The sequence below is a fragment of the Danio rerio genome, chromosome 7 (genome assembly GCF_052040795.2).
Source record: "Danio rerio strain M-AB ecotype USA chromosome 7, GRCz13ab, whole genome shotgun sequence".
NCBI lineage: Eukaryota > Metazoa > Chordata > Actinopteri > Cypriniformes > Danionidae > Danio > Danio rerio.
Window position 1 is genome coordinate 1,986,912 of NC_141027.1, and position 23,089 is coordinate 2,010,000.

Below are 23,089 nucleotides of genomic sequence, written 5' to 3' on the forward strand. Positions count from 1 at the left end.
TTAGCAGTGAAAGCCCAGACAGCAGCTGAAATCTCTCAGTCGGTCTTGAGTAACCGTCTGTCCTTCCTCAGTGTAAATGAACATCAGCTGCTTCAGTTTAACATCTACATCAGCAGAGGATGAAGATGAAACCATTTCAGCAAGATAATGAACCAAAACACAGCCAAAGAGACTCTCAGATGCTTTCAGAGAAAGAAAACCAACCTGTAGAATGGCCCAGCCAATCACCTGAGCCGAATCCAATAGAGAATACAGAATAAAGCTCAGATTTGATAGACGAGGCCCACAGATTATCAAGATTTTGACACTCTCTGTTTTCTGATGTGTTCAATACTTATTCCCTCACTCGTATTTGTATATATTATGCATGTAATGGTATTAAAACCCAACTAAACATACAGTGATACACCCTACTATGATCTGAACCAGGATACTCTCATATTGTTATTGAAGTAATAGTAACTAGATTCTTAAAGTTTGAGAACAAACTTTGAGGCTGGCTTGTGAAAGCCTGACGGTAATAGTTTATTTATTTTAAACAGTTTTAAAAAGTATGAAAAGATAGATAGATAGATAGATAGATAGATAGATAGATAGATAGATAGATAGATAGATAGATAGATAGAGGGATGGATGGATGGATGGATGGATGGATGGTGTGCTGGCATAAGTCAAACAAGCCAACCCCCGCTTCTCTACGATTTTCTGATACTGAGATATAGCTGCTGTTATATCGTTGCTAGGTTAGTCTGTTTTGTTGACTGATGATGTATCAAAGCTTCTTGCCAGTATGAACAGTTAAAAGCAACACACATGTCTCTATCACACTGCAGCATGACAATATCAATCTGAACCTCTATAATGGAGGTCTATGGGACCGTTGCTAGGGTACCATATCTGGTTGTTAGGGGTGTGGCTAAAAAGTTAAAAGCTCATCAGTTATTGGTAGTTTGGTAGTCTGAGTTAAATGAGCCCAGTTAGAAGTCTGTGCGACAGTCTGATGTAGAGTTATGAGCTCACAAAGTTTGACCCAATGTAAAGTCAATGAGAGTTTTTTGCAGTGGAAGTCTATGGGACAGTTTCTAGGGTCCCAAAAGTGGTTGCTAGGGTGTGGCCAGAAAGTTAAAGCTCATCAGTTATTGGCAGTTAGATAGTCTGAGTTAAATGAGCCCAGTTAGAAGCCTGTAGGACAGTCTGATGCAGACTTATGAGGTCACAAAGTTTGGTCCAATGTTAAGTCAATGGGATTTTTCAGACGGTCCCGGGACGTTTTTCGGAAAACCAAAAGTCGGATCAGTCGGAAAAGATATAGCAACCCGAGTCAGACAAGTTTGGAGGTCTGGTGTGAGTTTGGTGGTCATAGCTTGAAAGCTCTAGGAGGAGATAGAGTTTAATTTTTAGTCTCAGAAGAAAAATAGGATAACAATAGTCTGGCTTGCTACACAAGCCAGCCTAATGAGAATGCTCAATGACACAAGTATGCATAAACAACTAAAATAAAACTAACTTCCATAATTAATGCACACAGTTTTACACACTAACCTCGTATGTTTTTTAGTTTTGCCTTCATTCAGTTGTATTTTTACCATCTTTTTTAGCTGAAAGGTTTCTGTCTGGCAGTTGTAGTTCAGTCTCAGAATCTATTTTAATTACTGTAAGTGCTAGTCAGTGCAGCGCAGTGTTCGGCTGTGAGGGTGTGACTCAGAGTCTGCAACATCATCATCTAAAAGGGGAAATACCCTTCACACAAACGCCTTAACACACTCACACACACACACACACACACAAACACACACACACACGCAGAAATCTTCTCATTTCAAAAGCTTTATACCTGAACGGCACACCTCTGGGAAGAATGCAGTGACGCAATAACAGTGCGTGTGTGTGTGTGTGTGAGAGTGCAAAAGGGAGTGAGTGGCTTACCTTGGCTATAGTTATGTGCCATTCACACTGGGCGTCAGCTTCAACGCTTCCCATTCACTTTGAATGGGTGATGTCAGGCATTGCCGAACTGCATTGTGGATCCGTCGGCGTCGCTTCAGAGGTGTTATAATGTGTGCATAATGTGATCATTATTAGCAGTATTATTGATTATCTGCAGATTTATATCTGCTTTAATAAACACAAGTGTAGATGTGTCCAGCTGTGGGGTTTTGGAGAGGTCTGCATCAGCATATGTGGATAAGAACAGGACGTGTGTTTGGATATAACTCAGTCTTCTGACCACACTTCATTATTATTGTTTATTTATTCCTCTGCTGGAGATCAGAACTGAATCTAGAAATAGTTCAGACAAAAATCTCTGCTCTTAACAAAGGAGATTAAACATGTGGGCTGATGGATGTTTCCACCGTTTCCTCACTCCACCAAAGTAAAGGAGTAAAGTAAAGGAGTAAAGTAAAGAGGCTGAATGGAGGAGGCTCGTTCTTTATCCTCGCGCTGCAGATGCTCTGTTCAACTGTTTTCTCGCAAAGCCACCATGTAAATATTAAATGCACCATGGAGCGACGCAACTTACTCTTAAAGGGAATGAGAGACGAGACTCTGATTGGTTAATGCACGATATGCTCAAAACACACCCAGAACTCATTAAGAGAATCAGCACAGCCCTGTTAGACCATGCGCCAGGTGCAGAGCGGATTTATCCATCTTTAATATAGTAAAAGTGGATTCAGACAGCATGGTGCCCGCTGGGTCTTAAAATGTCTTAAATTTCAAAAAGATTATGCCTTAAAGTTTTAAATTCACTGAAATATGGTATTGCAGGTCTTAAATACTTTTAAGCAGGTCTTAATTTGTCTTTTTCTGTGTAAAGCTACCCAATCAATACAACAAACAATCCCTCTGAAATTTACCAATATGGTTTAATTATCTTCTTTACCTCCTTACAATAACATTTCTTTAAAAGTTCTTCGTGTATTTGTCCATAAATGTATGTTGTGGATAAAATTTAGTTTATTATATTTTTTAAAACTTGTCTTTAAAAAAAAAAAAAAAGTTATGGTGTTAAAAAATGATGGTTCATTCTGCCGTGGCGACCCCTGATTATTAAAGGGATTAAGCCGAAGAGAAAATGAATGAATGAATGGTAATAAAAATGATGCATTTAACTAGAGTTTGCTTCTTTGACACATTATTTAAAATGTGTAGCTAAGAAATAACTGAACTTTTATTTTAATGGGGCAAGTAAGAAAAAAATCCACTGGCCATTACAAAAATACTTAGCATTTTGCCCTCTGAAAGTCGGAAATTTTATTCATATAGTCTTTAAAAAGTCTTAAAATTTGACTTGGTGAAACCTGCAGAAACCCCGACGCCCCATTCACACGGGGCGTCAGCGTCAATGCTTCCCATTCACTTTGAATGGGTGACGTCAGTCGTTGCCGAACTGCATTGTGGAAGCGTCAACCAATCAGATCGCTGTATGCAAATACACAGCTAGACAGTGGCCTTTTGCTGACTGAATTTCATTGGCTGACGCTGCTATGACGATCGCGTCAGCCCCAACTTCAGACACGCCTTCAGTCAAGCGTTGACGCTGTAGTCCCGTGTGAATGGGGCGTGAGCCATGCCCTTAATGCTTTTGCACCATGAAAGCTTTAGACTTTCCACCTAGATCATTAAAATAGAGCCCTCAATAACTCATAATGTTAGATGATGATTCTGCAGTGGGAGTGCATCTCCATAAATCCAATAAATCTAATTAGTAAATTTCCCCGACATATTTCCGCAGTTGTTCTGTGATATTTGCAGGTCATTTCTGTATGTGCATGTGTTGTGAGTATTTTCATGCGAAATGATTTGAAAATAAAGTCAAGAAAAATATACAACAAAAATACATGTTTATTATGTCCCGAGTCTCACAGTATTTAAGTTCAGTAACTGAATGATAAACACAAAAATAATTCAATAAAAATAATCATAGTTAAAGTCACAAGTAGTACGATTCCTTATACCTGATGCTTTTAACATCATTTTTTAATCACAGGCATCAAAAACACGTGCACATGATCAATTTTAATACAAACTCTACATTGCACATATCCTGCGATGTATGACTATTGTGAATGAAGAGACTGCCATATCCATGCTTAAACCATATATTGTGCAACCCTAGTAAACACACACACACACACACAGGTTTGACTTGGTGAAACCTGCAGATTATTACACACACACACACACACACACACACACACACACACACACACACACACACACACACACACACACACACACACACACACAGAAGATGTTATTAGATGATAGTTGAAGCTGAATGTGTATTTCAGGAAGCAGAGACAGTCAAGAATAACTCTAGTGGAGTCTTTAAGTTCATATTTACAATTATGTTATATATATTATATTTATTTATTATTATATTATATATATATAATATTATATTAAAATTATTATATAAATATAATATATAAATATATATATAAAAATTAATATATAATTATATATTATTTATATTTATATATATATATATATATATATATATATATATATATTCTATTTTATTATATATATAATATATTATATATATATATTATATTTATTCATTATTATATTATATATATTATATTATATTAAAATTATTATATAAATATAATATATAAAAATTTATATATAAATATATATTATATATATTATATTATTTTATTTATTATTATTTATATATATATATATATATATATATATATATATATATATATATATATAATATTATATATATATATATATATTATATTTATTTTTTATTATATTATAAAAAATTATTTATTATTATATTATATTAATTTTATTTTTTTAATTTATGATATTATATTATATTAATTTTATTTTTATGTTATTCAGAACTGTTTCGTTAAATGTTTTGTTTTTTAATGGCAGAAGGTTTGTCTCAGAGATGCAGATGTACCGCTGTGTGTTATGGACTGTGTGTTTGCACAGAGTGTGTCGTTATGTTAAAGTGTGTTGCAAGGCAGAAATTTCATATATGTGTGTGTGTTGGGGAAGTGAGAGTGTGTGTGCTGACTATTTTCTTCTGGTGACGCACTTTATTGTCGTGTGATCCAACATAAGACTGAGATGCGTCCACATCTGCTGGACTGAAATACACATTTATAATGACTATCGTTTATAACAGTGTATAATGACTGATTGTTTCCTGACAGGTTTCTCAAACACTTATACTGACCAATAAACTTGTATGTGTGTGTGTGTGTGTGTGTGTGTGTGAGTATGCTTGTGTATGTATTTGTGCATGTTTGTTTTTGTGCATGTATTTTGTTGATTGTGTGTGTGCATGACGTTTATGTTTTTGAGTGTACGCATGTCTGTGCATGTATGTGTTCATGTGGGTGTTTTCGTGTGTGTGCGATTCTGTGTGTGTTTGTGCATGCATGTGTGTTCATGTGTAGGTGTTTCGTGTGTGTTCATGTGTATGTGTTTCGTGTGTGTTTATGTGTATGTGTTTTTTTGTGTGTGCATATCTTTGTGTGTGTGTGTGTGTGTTTGTGTATGTGTGTGTTCATGTGTTTGTTTTTGTGTGTGTGCGCATATGTTTGTGTGTGCACGTGTGTGTTCATGTGTATGTGTCTGTGCACATGTGTACATGTTGTGCATGTTTTGTGTGTGCATATCTGTGTGTGTGTTCATGTGTGTTTTCGTGCGTGTTGTGTGTGTATGTGCATGTGTGTGTTCATGTTTGTGTTTGTGGCTGTGCATATCTGTGTGTGTGCGTGCATGTGTGTTCATGCGCATGCATTTTTGTGTGTGTACATGTGTGTTTGTGTGTGCATTTACACGTGTGTGTTCATGTTTGTGTTTTTGTGTGTGCATGTGTGTTCATGCTTATGCATTTTTTGTGTGTACGTGTGTGTTTGTATGTGTGTATGTGCACGTGTGATCATGTGTGTGCATGTGTGTTCATGCGTATGCATTTTTGTGTGTGTGCATGTGTTTTCTTGTGTGTGCACATGTATTTGTTTGTGTGTGTGTGTGTGTGTGTGTGTGTGTGTGTATGTGCATGTGTGTTCATGTTTGTGTTTTTGTGTGTGTGCATGTGTGTTCATGTGCATGCATTTTTGTTTGTGTGCATGTGTTTTCGTGTGTGTGTGCACATGTATTTGTGTGTGTGTGTGTGTGCACGTGTGTTCATGCGTATGCATTTGTGTGTGTGTGTGCATGTGTTTTCGTGTGTTCACGTGTATTTGTTTTTGTGTGTGTCTGCACGTGTGTGTTCATGTTTGTGTTTTTGTGTGTGTGCATGTGTGTTCATGTGCATGCATTTTTGTTTGTGTGCATGTGTTTTCGTGTGTGTGTGCACATGTATTTGTGTGTGTGTGTGCACGTGTGTTCATGCGTATGCATTTGTGTGTGTGTGTGTGCATGTGTTTTCGTGTGTTCACGTGTATTTGTTTTTGTGTGTGTCTGCACGTGTGTGTTCATGTTTGTGTTTTTGTGTGTGTGCATGTGTTTTTGTGTGTGTGCATGTGTATTTGTGTGTGTGTGTGGGCATATCTGTGTGTGTTTTGTGTGCATGTGTTTGTCTGTGTGTGCATATGTGCACGTGCGTGTTCATGTGTTTGTATGTGTGTACGTGTTTGGGTTTTCGCATGTGTGTGTTTGCGTGTATGTGTGTGTGTGTGCATGTGTATGCTCTCTTGTTTGTGTTTTCGCATATGTGTGTTTGCGTGTGTGTGTGTGTGCATGTGTATGCTCTCTTGTTCGTGTTTTCGTACGTGTGCATACCTGTGTGTGTGTGTGTGTGTGTGTTCATGTCTATGTGTTTTCGTGTTTGTGGGTATGTGTATAGGCATGTGTTTGTGTTTTTGTGTGTGTTTGTGTATGCATGTGCACGTGTTTGTGTTTTTTATGTGTGTGCATATGTGAACGTGCGTGTTCATTTGTTTGTATGTGTTTATGTTTTCGTGTGTGTGTGTGTATGTGCACATGTTTGTATGTGTTTGTGTCTTCTTATATATGTGTGTGTGTGTGTGTATATATCAGGTGATGGTGGAGTGAAGCTGTCCAGCGTCTACATCAATAACTCTCACGCTATGGATGACGATGATTTCTACGACAGGAATCTGGCTCTGTTTGAGGTTTGAGCGCTCGCTGTTTCATTACGCTGCATCTCAATCTCTTTACCATGAGCCTGTTAAAACTATTTCATCACATCTTACATCAAGACAACAGAGCGACCAAGATTTGCATCACAATTAAGCATGTTAAAAGAGTTCATGGCTGTATTTAATTTAGTAAAATTGTTAAAAAAATAAAAGTATTGAATACAAAACCTGTTAAAATGCACATTTACAGCTGTACTAGTGAATTTAACTTAGTCACAATTAAAAAAAAGAGCATTTTAATAATATGTTTACATTATTAAAACCTGTTTGAACATTTTCCTGTATTATTTATGATGATTATTTTGTTGTCATTATTTTATACTTGTTATTTTAAGGCTGTAATGTTGTCTTTAGAGGGAAATAAGGCCTGAGGTGACCATTATCCTGTTTATGAAGTCATTCTCTAGCAATGATGAAAGGTGTATGTGTGTGTGTGTGTGTGTGTGTGTGTGCAGGAGGAGATGGACACTCGTCCTAAAGTGTCGTCTCTGCTCAATCGTCTGGCGAACTACACAAACCTCACACAGGGAGCGAAAGAGCACGAGGAGGCAGAGAGCATCGGGGAGAAACGCAAACCCAGCAAGGTGAACACACACACACACACACACACACTGACATACATAATCACATTCAATGAAAGACACGCACACACACAGACATACATACACACAGACGTACATACACACAGTCAGAGAGAGAGGCACACAGACACAGACACACACATGCACACAGACGTACATACACACAGAGACACACAGAGAAAGAGACTCGCACACAGACACACACATACACACATACACATAGACACACACATTCAGAGAAAGACACACAAACACGCATGTGCACACATACATACACACGCACACAGACGTACATGCACACACAGACACACATTCAGAGAAAGAGACACACACACACACATGCAGATACACACATAGACACACACATACACACACTCGGATAGACATGCATGCATAAACACAAACACAGACACACAAACAGAGACAAAGACACACACAACAAATACTCAGCCGGGGACACACACATGCACACAGACGTACATACACACACAAAGAGAAAGAGACTCACACACAGAGACACACATACACACACACACACACACACACACACATACACACATAAACTCACACATTCAGAGAAAGACACACACACACACACATACACACACACACAGACAGACACAGACACTTACTTTCAGAGAAAGAGACACACACACACACACACACAGACACACAAACACACACAGATACAAAGACACACAACAAATACTTACCTGGAGACACACACAAACACACACAGACACACATTCAGAGAAAGAGAGACACACACAGACAGACAGACATGCATACACACACACACACACACACACTCACACATATACAGACACATACACACACATTCAGAGAAAGAGACACACAAAGACACAAATACAGATACACAGACACACAAACAAACACACTGAGTGGACACACACATTCAGAGAAAGACACACACAGACACACAAACACACACATTCAGAGAGAGACACACACAGACACAAATACAAATACAGATACACACACACAAACACACACATACACACACATTCAGAGAAAGAGACACACACAGACACACAAACACACAGAGTGGACACACACACACACACACATTCAGAGAAAGAGACACACATAGACACAAATACAGATACACACACACACACAGACACACACACACACACACACACACATTCAGAGAAAGAGACACACACAGACACAAATACAGATACACACAGACGCACAAACACACAGAGTGGACACACACACATACGCACACATTCAGAAAAAGAGACACACATAGACACAAATACAGATACACACACACACACACATTCAGAGAAAGAGACACACACACACACAAAAACAGATACACACACACACAGACACACACATACACAGACATTCAGAGAAAGAGACACACACAGACACAAAAACAGACACACACACACACACACAGACACACACATACACACACATTCAGAGAAAGAGACACACACAGACACAAATACAGATACACACACAGACACGTGGACACACACATACACAGAGAGAGAAAGACACCTCACTCAGTCTCACACACACAGATCAGAGGCCTGCGTGACTGACCGTTTCCCCCCGCGCGCGCGCGCGCGCGCGTGTGTGTGTGTGTGTGTGTTCAGTCTCCTCAGATGGGCACGTTCATGGGTGTGTACCTGCCGTGTCTGCAGAACATCTTCGGGGTGATTCTGTTCCTCCGGCTGACCTGGGTCGTGGGGACGGCTGGAGTCCTGCAGGCGCTGTGTATCGTCTTCATCTGCTGCTGCTGCGTGAGTCACACACACACATAGATGCACACACTCACATACAGACACACACACACACACAACTCTGCATTTTTACTTTCTAAAAAAGCTTTAAATATTGATTGTGTGTGTGTGTGTGTGTGTGTGTTCAGACACTGCTGACTGCAATATCTATGAGTGCCATCGCCACTAATGGAGTGGTTCCAGGTAAGCCGTCTCTCCTGTATCGAGCAGAAGCTGTAGTGTAGTGTGTGTTGTGTTGTGATGTTGTGCGGTTTGTTGACGCTCTCTCTCCTGCTGTTGTAGAGTTAACATAGTGACTAACACACACCTGTTGGTATGTATGTGTGTGCGTGTGTGATGTGCGCTTGTGGGGTGTGTGTGTGATTGTGTGATGTGGGCTTGTGTATGTGTGTGTGTGCGATTGTTTGTGTATATGTGATTTGTGAATGTGTGTGTTTTTGTGTTTGCATGTTTGATGTGTGTGTGTGTGCTTGTGTGTATGTTGTGTGCTTTTTGTGATGGTTGTGTGTGTGTTTGTGTATATTTGTGTATATGGGGTGTGTGTGTGCATGCGCATGTTCCCGTGTCACTATGTGTGTGTCTGTGATCTGTCCTTGTTTGTCTGTGTGTGTTTTTGATGTGTGCAAATGTATATTTGTGTTGATGTGTGTGTTTATGTGTGTGTTTGTATGCATGTGCATATTTGTGTATGTGTGTTATGTGTGTACATGTGCGTATTTGTTTATATTGGATGTGTGTGTGTGTGTGTGCGCGTGCACATGTGCGCATTTGTTTATTTGGGATGCGTGGGTCTTTGTGTGTGTGCATGTGTGTATATTTGTGTTTATTGTGGTGTGTGTTTTCATGCATGTTTGTTTGTGTGTGTTTGTGTCTGTATATATCTGTGTGTGTGTTTATGTATGATTGTGTATATGTCTGTGTGTGTGTGTGTGTGTGTTTGTATGTCTGTGTGTGTGTGTGTGTGTATGTCTGTGTGTGTATATATTTGTGTATATGTGGTGTGTGTTTATTGTGGTGTGTATTCATGCGTGTGTGTTTGTGTCTGTATATATTTGTGTGTGTGTTTATGTATGATTGTGTGTGTGTGTGTGTGTGTGTGTGTGTGTGTGTGTATTTGTGTATATGTGGTGTGTGTTTGTTGTGGTGTGTATTCATGCGTGTGTGTTTGTGTCTGTATATATCTGTGTGTGTTTATGTATGATTGTGTATATGTCTGTGTGTGTGTGTGTGTGTGTATTTGTGTATATGTGGTGTGTGTTTGTTGTGGCGTGTATTCATGCATGTTTGTTTGTGTGTGTTTGTGTCTGTATTTATCTTTGTGTGTTTATGTATGTTTGTGTATATGTTTGTGTGTGTGTGTATTCATGTGTGTCTGTGTATGTTTGTGTGTGTGTGTATGTGTTATTTTTGCATGTATGTGTGTGTATGTGTGTGTAATTGTGTGTGCACGCGTGTTTGTGTATGCATATATGTTTATGTATGTGTGTATGTGCGTGCATATGTGTGTGTTTATGTGTGTGTGCGTGTGTGCGCGTACATATATATGTGTGAATGCATATGTGTGTGTGTGTGTGTACGTGCATATATGTGCGTGAATGCATATGTGCGCGCATGTGTGTGTGTGTGCGCGTGTGCATATATGTGTGTGTGTGCATATGTGTGTGTGTGTGTGTGCTGCAGCTGGAGGCTCGTACTTCATGATCTCTCGTTCTCTGGGTCCTGAGTTCGGTGGTGCCGTCGGCTCCTGCTTCTATCTGGGAACCACGTTTGCAGGCTCCATGTACATCCTCGGAGCCATTGAGATCCTGCTGGTGCGAATCTGCTTTTCTACACACACCACACACACACACACACACACACATTTATTTATGCTTAGCACTGTAGACTAGACTAGAAACAACCCAAAAACTACATGAGAAGCTGAATGTTTTGTTTGTGTTTTCTGCAGATGTACATCGCTCCCGGCGCCGCTATCTTCGTTTCCGACACCCCTGACGGCGAGGCGGCGGCCATGTTGAATAACATGCGTGTGTACGGCTCCATCTTCTTGCTGCTCATGTCCCTGCTGGTGTTTGTGGGAGTCAAATACGTCAACAAGCTGGCGTCTGTGTTTCTGGCCTGCGTGATCATATCTATTCTGTCCATCTACACCGGCGCGCTGGTGTCCGCATTCAGCCCGCCGTCATTCCCGTGAGTATCGGCACATTCACAAGTGCCTACGATACGATATTATCATGATATTACTATGTCATATTATCGCAATATTATTTTAGTACATCACTATACGATAGTATTACGATATTATATTATTATATCACGATACGATATTATCATAATATTATATTACAATGCCATATTACCACAATATTGTTATTATATCACAATGTCATGTTATCACGATATTATATTATATCACGAAACGATAGTATTCTGATATTTTATTATAACATGGTACAGTTATATCAGGATATTATGTTACGATAAGATATTATCATGATATCATGTTACGATGCCATATTATCACAATATTATGTTATTATATCACTATGCCATGTTATCACATTATTATATTATATCACGATAAGATAGTATAATGATGTTATATTATCATAACATGATACATAAATAGCATGATATTAAATTAGGATATGATATTATTATGTTATATTATTATATCACGTTACGATATTATAATGATATATTACGATGCCATATTATCACAGTATTGTTATTATATCACAATGCCATGTTATCGCAATATTATATTATATTATATTATTATAACATGATACAGTAATATCATGATATATTACGATATGATATTATCATGGTTATATTATATCACAATACAATATTATCATGATATTATATTACAATGCTATATTATCACAATATTATGTTATATCATGGTGCCATGTTGTCACGATATTATATCATATCACGATACGATAGTATTGCGTTATTTTTTATAACATACAATAATATCATGATATTATATTACGATACCATATTATCATGGTTATATTATTATATCGTAATACAATATTATCACAATATTATATTATTATATCATGATATTATATCATATCATGATACGATAGTATTGTGATATTTTTTTATAACATAATACAATACTATCATATTATATTACGGTACGATATTATCATGGTTATATTATTATATTGTAATCCAGTATTATCACAATATTATATTATATCATGATATTATATCATATCATAATATGATAGTATTGCAATTTTTTTATAACATTATACAGTACTTTCATGATATTATATTACGATGCCATATTATGGAAATATTGTTATTATATCATGATACGATACTATTACAATATTATATTATCATAATATGATACAATAATATCATGATGATATACTACGATACAATATAATCACAATGTTAAATTATTATATCATGATATTATATTACGATACAATATTACCACAATATTATAATGTTATATCATAATATTATATTATATCGCGAAACAATAATATGATAATATTATTTCATTATAACATGATACAGTTATGATATTATATTACGATATGATATTATCATGGTTATATTATATCACAATACAATATTATCATGATATTATATGACAATGCTATATTATCACAATATTATGTTATATCACGGTGCCATGTTGTCACGATATTATATTATATCATATCACGATACGATAATATTGCGATATTTTTTATAACATTATACAATACTATCATGATATTATATTACAATGCGATATTATCATGGTTATATTATTATATCGTAATACAATATTATCACAATATTATATTATTATATCATGATATTATATCATATCACGATACGATAGTATTGCGATTTTTTTTATAACATTATACAATACTATCATAATATTATATTACGATACAATATTATCATGGTTAAATTATTATATCGTAATACAATATTATCACAATATTGTATTATTATATTACGATGCCATATTATGGAAATATTGTTATTATATCATGATACGATACTATTACAATATTATATTATCATAATATGATACAATAATATCATGATGTTATACTACAATACAATATTATCACAATGTAAAATTATTATATCATGATATTATATTGCGATACAATATTATATTATTATATCATAGTATTATATTATATTGCGAAACAATAATATGATAATATTATTTCATTATAACATGATACAGTAATATCATGATATTATATTACGATATGATATTATCATGGTTATATTATATCACAATACAATATTATCATGATATTATATTACAATGCTATATTATCACAATATTATGTTATATCATGGTGCCATGTTGTCACGATATTATATCATATCACGATACGATAGTATTGCGTTATTTTTTATAACATTATACAATACTATCATGATATTATATTACGATACGATATTATCATGGTTATATTATTATATCGTAATACAATATTATCACAATATTGTATTATTATATTACGCTGCCATATCATGGAAATATTGTTATTATATCATAATACAATACTATTACAATATTATATTATCATAACATGATACAGTAATATCATGATATTATACTACGATACAATATTATATTAAATTGTAATACAATATTATCACAATATTATATTATTATATCATGATATTATATCACGATACGATAGTATTGCAATATTTTTTATAACATTATACAGTACTATCATGATATTATATTACGATACAATATTATCACAATATTATATTACTATATCATGATATTATATTATATCGCGATACCATATCACAATATAATACTATTAAATCCCGATATGTTATTATCATGATATTATATCATGTCACGATATTATCATGATATATATTTATATGTTTATGGTGTGTTCGTCCTGTAGTGTGTGTATGCTGGGCAACATGAGTCTGTCTCAGCATGAGCTGAAGGACGGTCAGTGTGTAAAGACGCTGCGCGAGGTTTTACCGCAGGACTCAGTGAACGGCAGTGAGCTCTTCAACAGCACTGCAGCGCCGCCATCGGTTGCACCACTGGAAAAAACCACAGACGTGTGGAGACTCTTCTGCAACAGCTCTGAACTCAGCGCCGCCTGTGACGAACACTTCACACACAACGAGCTCACACAGATACAGGGCATCCCTGGACTCGCCAGTGGAGTCATTAAGGGTACACACACACATATATACACAAACAAATATGTACACACATAAACATATACACACACACACATTTATGCACACACATAAACATACAGACATATGCGCACATATGCACAGAAACATATATGTACACGCATAAATATATACACACACACACACATAAACATACACACACAAACATATGCGCATATATACACAAATATATATGTACATGCATAAACATATACACATAAACGCATTTAAGCATACACATAAACACACACACACACACAGACATATACGCATATATATATACACAAACATGTACATACATAAACATATACACACAAACGCGTTTAAGCATACACATAAACACACACACAGACATATACGCATATATACACACAAACATGTACATACATAAACATACACACACACACAAACGCACATTTAAGCATACACATAAACACACACACAAACATATATGTACACACATAAACAAATACACACACACGCACACACAAATATATATACAGACAAACATACATGTATATTCACAGATACATATATACACAAATACACACAAACACATATACACACACGTATACTCGTATACATACATATATACACACAGTCACACACAGATACATGCACATATACACAAACCTATACTAACACATACACACACATGTATACTCATACATACATATAGACACACACTCACATACACAAACACAATTACACACAAACGTATACTCACACATATATACACACAAATACAAACACACAGACGCACACACAAATATACACAAACACACACATATAGTCATAGATTCATATATACACACACAATCACACACATATACACACACATAGACTTACACACATATACACATATATACACAAACACATATACACACACGTATACTCACACATTCATTTATACACACATACAATCACACACACACACACACACACACACACACATATATTCACACAAATGAACACATGCACATATACTCAAACATACCTACGCAAACACGTGTTCTCACACATACCTATAGACACACACAAACACGTATACTCACACATGCATATATACACACATAAACAGACACACACACACACACACACACGTATATTCACACATGAATATACACAAAAACACACACTCACACATGTATACATACATAAACACAGACACGCATATAAACACATACATACACAAACACACACAGATGCACACATAAACACAACTAAGTACAAAACACTTTAAACTACAGAAGTGTATTATTATTGCTAGAATAACACTTGGCAGTACAAAGGTTTTAGTTTTGTGCTAGTTGCAGTAATGTGTGTGTGTGTGTGTGTGCGTGTGTAAATGTAGAGAACCTGTGGAGCTCGTACTCTGCGAAAGGAGATGTTCTCGAGCGTGGCTCTTCTCACTCCGCCCACAAACCTGCCGTGTCCAATCACTATCCTTATGTGTTTGCTGACATCACCACCTCCTTCACGCTATTGGTCGGAATTTTCTTCCCTTCCGTGACTGGTAATCCTGCCTTTGTCTCTTGTTATTCATCAACCAATCAGTGACAACTCTTATTATAATATACCTCAGAATATTCCCTCAGTGACTGTTCATAATGATATACATTCAGCCTGGGTGATGGTATGTTTATGTTTGATAAATCGTACAGATTGCAGATTGGTAGATGTGTGTGTGTGTGTGTGTGTGTGTGTGTGTGTGTGTGTTTTAGGAATCATGGCGGGTTCGAATCGTTCTGGGGATCTGAAAGACGCTCAGCGCTCCATTCCCATCGGCACCATCATGGCCATCCTTACCACATCCCTCGTCTGTATCCTCTCAGTGTGACCTAGCAACCACCCACACTACCATTGTAATAGCATAGCAACCAATTAAAATATTCTAGCATTCACTTAACAACCAGTCACAATATCTTACTCTAGCAATCTAATACCTAGCATCCACTTAAAATGCCCTGGCAACTGCCTAGCAACCACCCGACAACCACTCAGAATACCCTAGCAACCACTTATACTACCATAGTAACCACACAGAAACCACTCAAATACAACCTCTGAGAATACCATAGCAACCACCTCTACTTCCATAGTAACCACACAGAAACCACTTAGGATACCCTAGCAACCAAATGTACTACCATAGTAACCACACAGAAACCACTCAGAACACAACCACTCAAAATACCTTAGCAACCACCTCTACTACCATAGTAACCACACAGAGACCACTCAGAATACCCTAGCAACTACCTATACTACCATAGTAACCACACAGAGACTACTCAGAATACACTAGCAACCGACTATACTACCATGGTAACCACACATAAACCACCCAAAAACAACCTCAGAGAATACTCTAGCAACCACCTCTGCTACTATAGTAACCACACAGAACCCACTTGGGATACCCTAGCAACCACCTATACTACCATAGTAACCACACAGAGACCACTCAGAATACCCTAGCTACCACCTATACTACCATAATAACCACACAGAGACCACTCAGAATACCCTAGCAACCACCTATACTAGCATAGTAACCACACAGAGATCACTCAGAATACAACCACTCAAAATACCCTAGCAACCACCTATACTACCAGAGACCACTCAGAATACCCTAGCAACCACCTATGCCACTATAGTAACCACACAGAGACATTTAGAATACCCTAGCAACCACCTATACTACTATAGTAACCACTCAGAGACTACTCAGAATACCCTAGCAACCACCTTTACTACTATAGTAACCACACAGAAATCACTCAGAATACAATAGGAATCATTAAGAGTACCCTAGCAACTGCTTAGCAACAATTTAGAATACTCTAGCGAGCCCTCAGAAATATCTAACAACTGCCTAGCAACCTCCTAGCAACTACGTAGACTACTATATCTACCACATATCATCCAGTTAAAATATATTAGCAACTGGCTAACAACTACTCAGAATACCCTAGCAACTGCCTGGCAACACCTCGGAAATCCCTACCAACTACCTAGCTACCATACAAAATACCCTAGCAACCTCTCAGAAATCCCTAAAACTCCTTAGTGACCAGCTAGCAACTATTTAAATTACCCTCTGAACCATGTAGCATCTAGTTAAATTACCCTAGCAACTACCTAATAACCACTTAGAACACCATAGCAACCATCCAAAGTACCCCAGGAACCTTCTGGCACCCACTCTGATATCTCTTACACTACCCTAGCAACCAATCTGAATACCAAAGCAACCATTTAGCAACCGTTCAGACTACCTTAGCAACTGCCTTCTCACACAGGTGTGTGTGTGTGCAGTTCTTAGATCAGTGTGTGTTCTTCTCACTTGTTGTGGTGTTTTCCTGAAGCTGTGTTCAGATCTGAGCTGTGTGCTGCTGTTCGGGGCCTGTGTGGAGGGTGTGGTGCTCAGAGATAAGTCAGTCACTCATTCACACTTATGCTCATCTTGTGTGTGTGTGTGTGTGTGTGTGTGAATATATTTGTATATGGCTATGCGTTTAAGTTGGTATGTATTTGTGTTTATATGTGTTCCTGTTTTAGTGTGTGTGTGTGTGTGTGTGTGTGTGTGTGTATTTGTGTGCATATGTGTGTTTGTGTCTTTCTGAATTTCCAGTGTGTTGGGTGTGTGTATGTGTGTGCATCTGTAAATATGTGTGTGTGCATCTCTTTGTGTGTGTGTGTCTTTCTGAACTCTTGGTCTGCTGTGTGTATGTGTGTGTGTTCCTGATCTCTCGCTCTGCTGTGTGTGTTCAGGTTTGGAGACTCAGTGAAGGGGTATCTGGTGGTGGGGACTCTATCGTGGCCGTCGCCGTGGGTCATTGTGATTGGCTCATTCTTCTCGACGTGCGGCGCCGGCCTCCAATCACTGACCGGAGCTCCTCGCCTCCTGCAGGCCATTGCTAAAGACAACATCATCCCCTTCCTGAGGGTCAGCCACACACCGCTACCCAGCATGCACTGCAGCAACTCTGATGCATCTCAATGATTTCATATATTTATTTTATTATGTTACTATGATGGTTTAGATTATGTTGTGTAAATTCATCATGCTAGGGTCATTTAACCACTCACAATACTATAGCAACCACCCAGTGTACCCCAGCAACCACTCAGAATATCATAGCAACCAAATAGCACCAACCCAAAGTACCACTCCTGGCAACCCCTCCAAAATCTCTAGTTACTTTCTGGACTACCCTACCCTAGCAACCACCCAGAATAACATGGGGACCAATTAGTAACTACCCAAAATACCCTAGCGACCCATCAGAAATTTCTAGCATCCACCTAGCACATTCTAGCAACCACTCAGAGTAACAAAAGAAACCACCGAAAATACCCTAGCAACAACCTTGGAAATCCCTCAGAAATATCTTGCAAAATCTTTCACTTCCTGGACTACCCTAGCAACCACCCAGAATAATATAGGGACCAACTAGTAACTACTCAAAATACCCTAGCAACCCATTAGAAATTTCTAGCCTCCACCTAGCACATTCTAGCAACCACTCAGAATACTAGAGCAACCACACAAAATACCCTAGCAACAACCTTGGAAATCCCTTAGAAATCTCTAGCATAATCTTTAATTCCTGGACTACCCTAGCAACCACTCAAAATAACATAGCAACCACCTAGTAACCATTCAAATTCCCTAGCAACAATCTATCAACCCATCAGAAATCCGTAGAATCCACATAGAGTACCCTAGCAACCACTCAGAATCTCAAAGCAACCACTCAAATTATTCTAGCAACCACTTGGCAACCCCTCTGAGATCTCTAGAAACTTTCTGGACTACCCTAGCAACCACCCAAAATAACATAGAAACCAACTAGTAACTACCCAAAATACCCAAGCAAACATTCAGAAACCCATCAGAAATCCATAGAAACCACAGTATCTACCTTAGCAACTCTCAAAATATTATAACAACCATCTAAAGTACCCTAGCAATCTCTAACTTCCTGGATTATTACAGCAACCACTCAGATTACCATAGCAATCACCTAGTAACCACCCAAAATACCATAGTAACCCATCAGAAATTCCTAGCAACCACCTTGCATACTCTAGCAACCACTCAGAATACCACAGCAACCACCCAAATACCTTAGCAACCATCTATCAACCTATAAGAAATCCACAAAATTCACCTAGAATAACCACTCTGAATGCCATAGCAACCACCCAAATTACCCTATCAACCATCTGGGAACCAATCAGAAATCATTAGCAAAATCTCTAACTAGACTACCCTAGCAACCACATAGCAACTACTCTAATACCATAGTAACCACCCAAATACCCTAGCAACCATCTATCAACCCATCAGAAAACCACAGAATTCACCTAGAATACCTTAGCAACCACTTAGAACGCTATAACAGCTGCCCAAATTACCCTAGCAACCACCTGGGAACTCATCAGAAATTTCTAGCAAAATCTCTAACTAGACTACCCTAGCAACCACATAGCAGCCAATCAAATTTCATAGTTACCACTCAAAGTACCCTTGCAAACATTCAGAAACCCATCAGAAATCTATAGATACCACCTTGACTACCTTAGCAACACTCAAAATATCACAACCCGCCGAAGTACCCTAAAAACCACCTGGCAACCACTCACAGCAACCACTCAGAAAACCAAAGCAACCACCCAAATTACCCTAGCAACAATCTGGAATCCCTCAGGAAAATCTCTAACATCCTGGACTACCCTAGCAACCACATAGCATCCACTCTGAATACCATAGGAACCACCTAGTACTCACCCAATTACCCTAGCAACCATCTATCAACCCATCAGAAATCCATAGAATCCACCTAAAATACCTTAGTAGCCACTCTGAATGCCATAGCAACCACCCAAATTACCCTAGCAACCACCTGGGAACCCATCAGAAATTTCTAGCAAAATCTCTTTTAACTAGACCACCCCAGCAACCACATAGCAACCAATTAAATACTATAGTAACCATCCAAATACCCTGGCAACCATCTATCAACCCATCAGAAAACAACAGAATTCACCTAGCAACCACCTAGAATGCTATAGCAGCCACCCAAATTACCCTAGCAACCATCTGGGAACCTATCAAAAATTTCTAGCAAAGTCTTTTACTAGACTACCCTAGCAACCACATAGCAACCAATCAAATCTCATTGTAACCACCTAGTAACCACTCAAATACCCTGGCAACCATCTATCAACCCATCACAAATCCATACAATCCACCTTGTATACCCTAGCAACCACTCAAAATACCACAGCAACCACCGAGTACCCTAGCAACTACAAGGGGACATCTCAACAATATTTAGCAGAATCTCTAACTTTCTAGGCTACCCTAGCAACCAAGTAGCATCCAATCGAATACCATAGTAACCACCCAAAGTACAGTGTGTTCTGAAGGATGCAGCAGGGTAGTGTATAGCCGTGTGGTGCTGTCGTGTTGATCTGCTCACTGTGGCGTGTGTTTGTGCAGGTGTTTGGTCATGGCAAGGCCAATGGTGAACCCACATGGGCTCTGCTGCTCACTGCGCTTCTGGCTGAGCTGGGCATCCTCATCGCATCCCTGGACCTGGTCGCTCCAATCCTCTCCATGTGAGCCCCCAAAACACACACGCACTAGTCTAGGGCTGCACTATCTGTGGTTTCAGCATCAGTATCGCAGTGTGATCATTCACAATAGTCACATGGCAGGATATATAGAAGAAGAGTGTGTCATTTGCATGTGTTTGTTGAGGCCTGTGACTGGATGAGGACTTTAAAATAAGCATTCTGCATAAGAAATTGCACCGTTATGTTAATAACGATTAATTTAGTTTAATTATTATTATCCCCTTCCGCTTTTAATATATTCAAGCTCATAGTGCTATAACATCATCTTGTGTAACACTAAAGCTTTTATTGAAGGCAGTCTGATTTAAACACTCTATGATGTAATAGAGTGCATAAGCTCCGCCTCCACTAAAGGGTGATGCCTACCTCTGCTGTATTGCTTATTAAGAGCTCTATTTTAACAATCTAGGCGCAAAGTCTAAAGCTCATAGTGCAAAAGCATTAAGAGCGTGTCTGAATCTACTTTTGCTATTGTAGGATGGAGAAATCCGCTCTGCACCTGGCGCATGGTCTAACAGGGCTGTGCTGATTCTCTTATGAGTTCTGGGTGTGTTTTGAGCATAACCTGCATTAAACCAATCAGAGTCTTGTCTCTCATTCCCTTTAAGAGTCAGTTGTGTCGCTCCATGGTGCATTTAATATTTACATGGCGACTTTATAAGTGTAAAAACTGAGCGCTTCACCAGCGAGAAAACAGTTAAACAGAGCATCTGCAGCGCGAGGATAAAGAACGAGCCTCCTCCATTCAGCCGCTTTACTTTACTCCTTTACTTTACTCCTTTACTTTGGAAACGGTGGAAACTAACTCCACTGAACACCTCCATCAGCCCACATGTTTAATCTCCTTTGTTAAGAGCAGAGATTTGTGTCTGAACTATTTCTAGATTCAGTTCTGATCTCCAGCAGAGGAGTAAATGAACAATAATAATGAAGTGTGGTCAGAAAACTGAGTTATTTCCAAACACACGTCCTGTTCTTATCCACATATGCTGATGCAGACACCTCCAAAACCCCACAGCTGGACAAATCTACACCTCCGTGAAGTTAGCATTCGATAAAAAAAAAAAATCCCTATAACCATGCCATTCGTTTGTGCTACGCTTGTGCCAAAAAAGCGAACGTTTGTGCTGGTTTGGGGTCTGAGATATTAAGCATTATTTTTTTGACCGTGTGACGTCACTCTCCACCCCATGTTGCACAAATGACTTCAAATCAGCACAGGTCGTTTGTACTCGATTGTGCCGTTAAAACAAACACGGTATCTGTTCTCCTCGGTTAGATATAAGCAAAATATTTCGGGAGCCGTGACGTCACTCTCCACCCCAGGTTGTCTAAATCACACCAAACTGGTGTCATTCGTTCGTGCCCGAATTGTGCTGGTTTGTGCCGTTAAAACAAACACTTTATCTATTTTCGTTGTTTAGATATAATTAAAATGTTTCGGGAGCCATGATGTCACTCTCCACCCCAGGTTGTCTGAATCACACCAAACTGGTGTCATTCGTTTGTGCTGGATTTGTGCAGGTTTGTGCCATTAAAATAAACACCGTATCTGTTTTTATTGATTAGATATTGCTTAATCAAAACACTTCGGGAGCCGCGACGTCACTCTGCGCCCTAATGCCTAGTTCACACTAGAGGATTTTAAGCCTGATTTGAGGCCGATTTGGAAGTTAACGAGCTCGCCGACAGATCGGGCTGTGATCGGGAAGAAATCTGCGGG

At 38.2% G+C, this 23,089-nt stretch overlaps 1 protein-coding gene across 7 annotated transcripts in view; it reads left to right on the forward strand.

The window, feature by feature from the left end:
* slc12a6 (solute carrier family 12 member 6) overlaps positions 1–23,089 on the forward strand; it is a 46,821-nt gene that overhangs the window by 4,478 nt on the left and 19,254 nt on the right. For 5 of the 7 annotated variants that reach the window (XR_015495070.1, XR_015495071.1, XM_087260176.1 and 2 more), the window contains exons 3-14: positions 7,021–7,115; positions 7,598–7,726; positions 9,358–9,504; positions 9,633–9,687; positions 11,185–11,315; positions 11,453–11,694; positions 14,424–14,707; positions 16,067–16,228; positions 16,437–16,535; positions 18,097–18,154; positions 18,493–18,667; positions 21,230–21,348. Coding sequence is in view for 3 of the 7 variants with exons in the window: in XM_087260176.1 (XP_087116302.1) it covers positions 7,021–7,115; positions 7,598–7,726; positions 9,358–9,504; positions 9,633–9,687; positions 11,185–11,315; positions 11,453–11,694; positions 14,424–14,707; positions 16,067–16,228; positions 16,437–16,535; positions 18,097–18,154; positions 18,493–18,667; positions 21,230–21,348 (1,696 nt within the window). In the remaining 4 variants the exon portion in view is untranslated. Of the gene's footprint in view, positions 1–7,020; positions 7,116–7,597; positions 7,727–9,357; positions 9,505–9,632; positions 9,688–11,184; positions 11,316–11,452; positions 11,695–14,423; positions 14,708–16,066; positions 16,229–16,436; positions 16,536–18,096; positions 18,155–18,492; positions 18,998–19,856; positions 20,359–20,435; positions 23,067–23,089 lie in introns of those variants that run through there. The other 2 variants (XR_015495073.1, XR_015495072.1) reach the window with 2 other exon arrangements.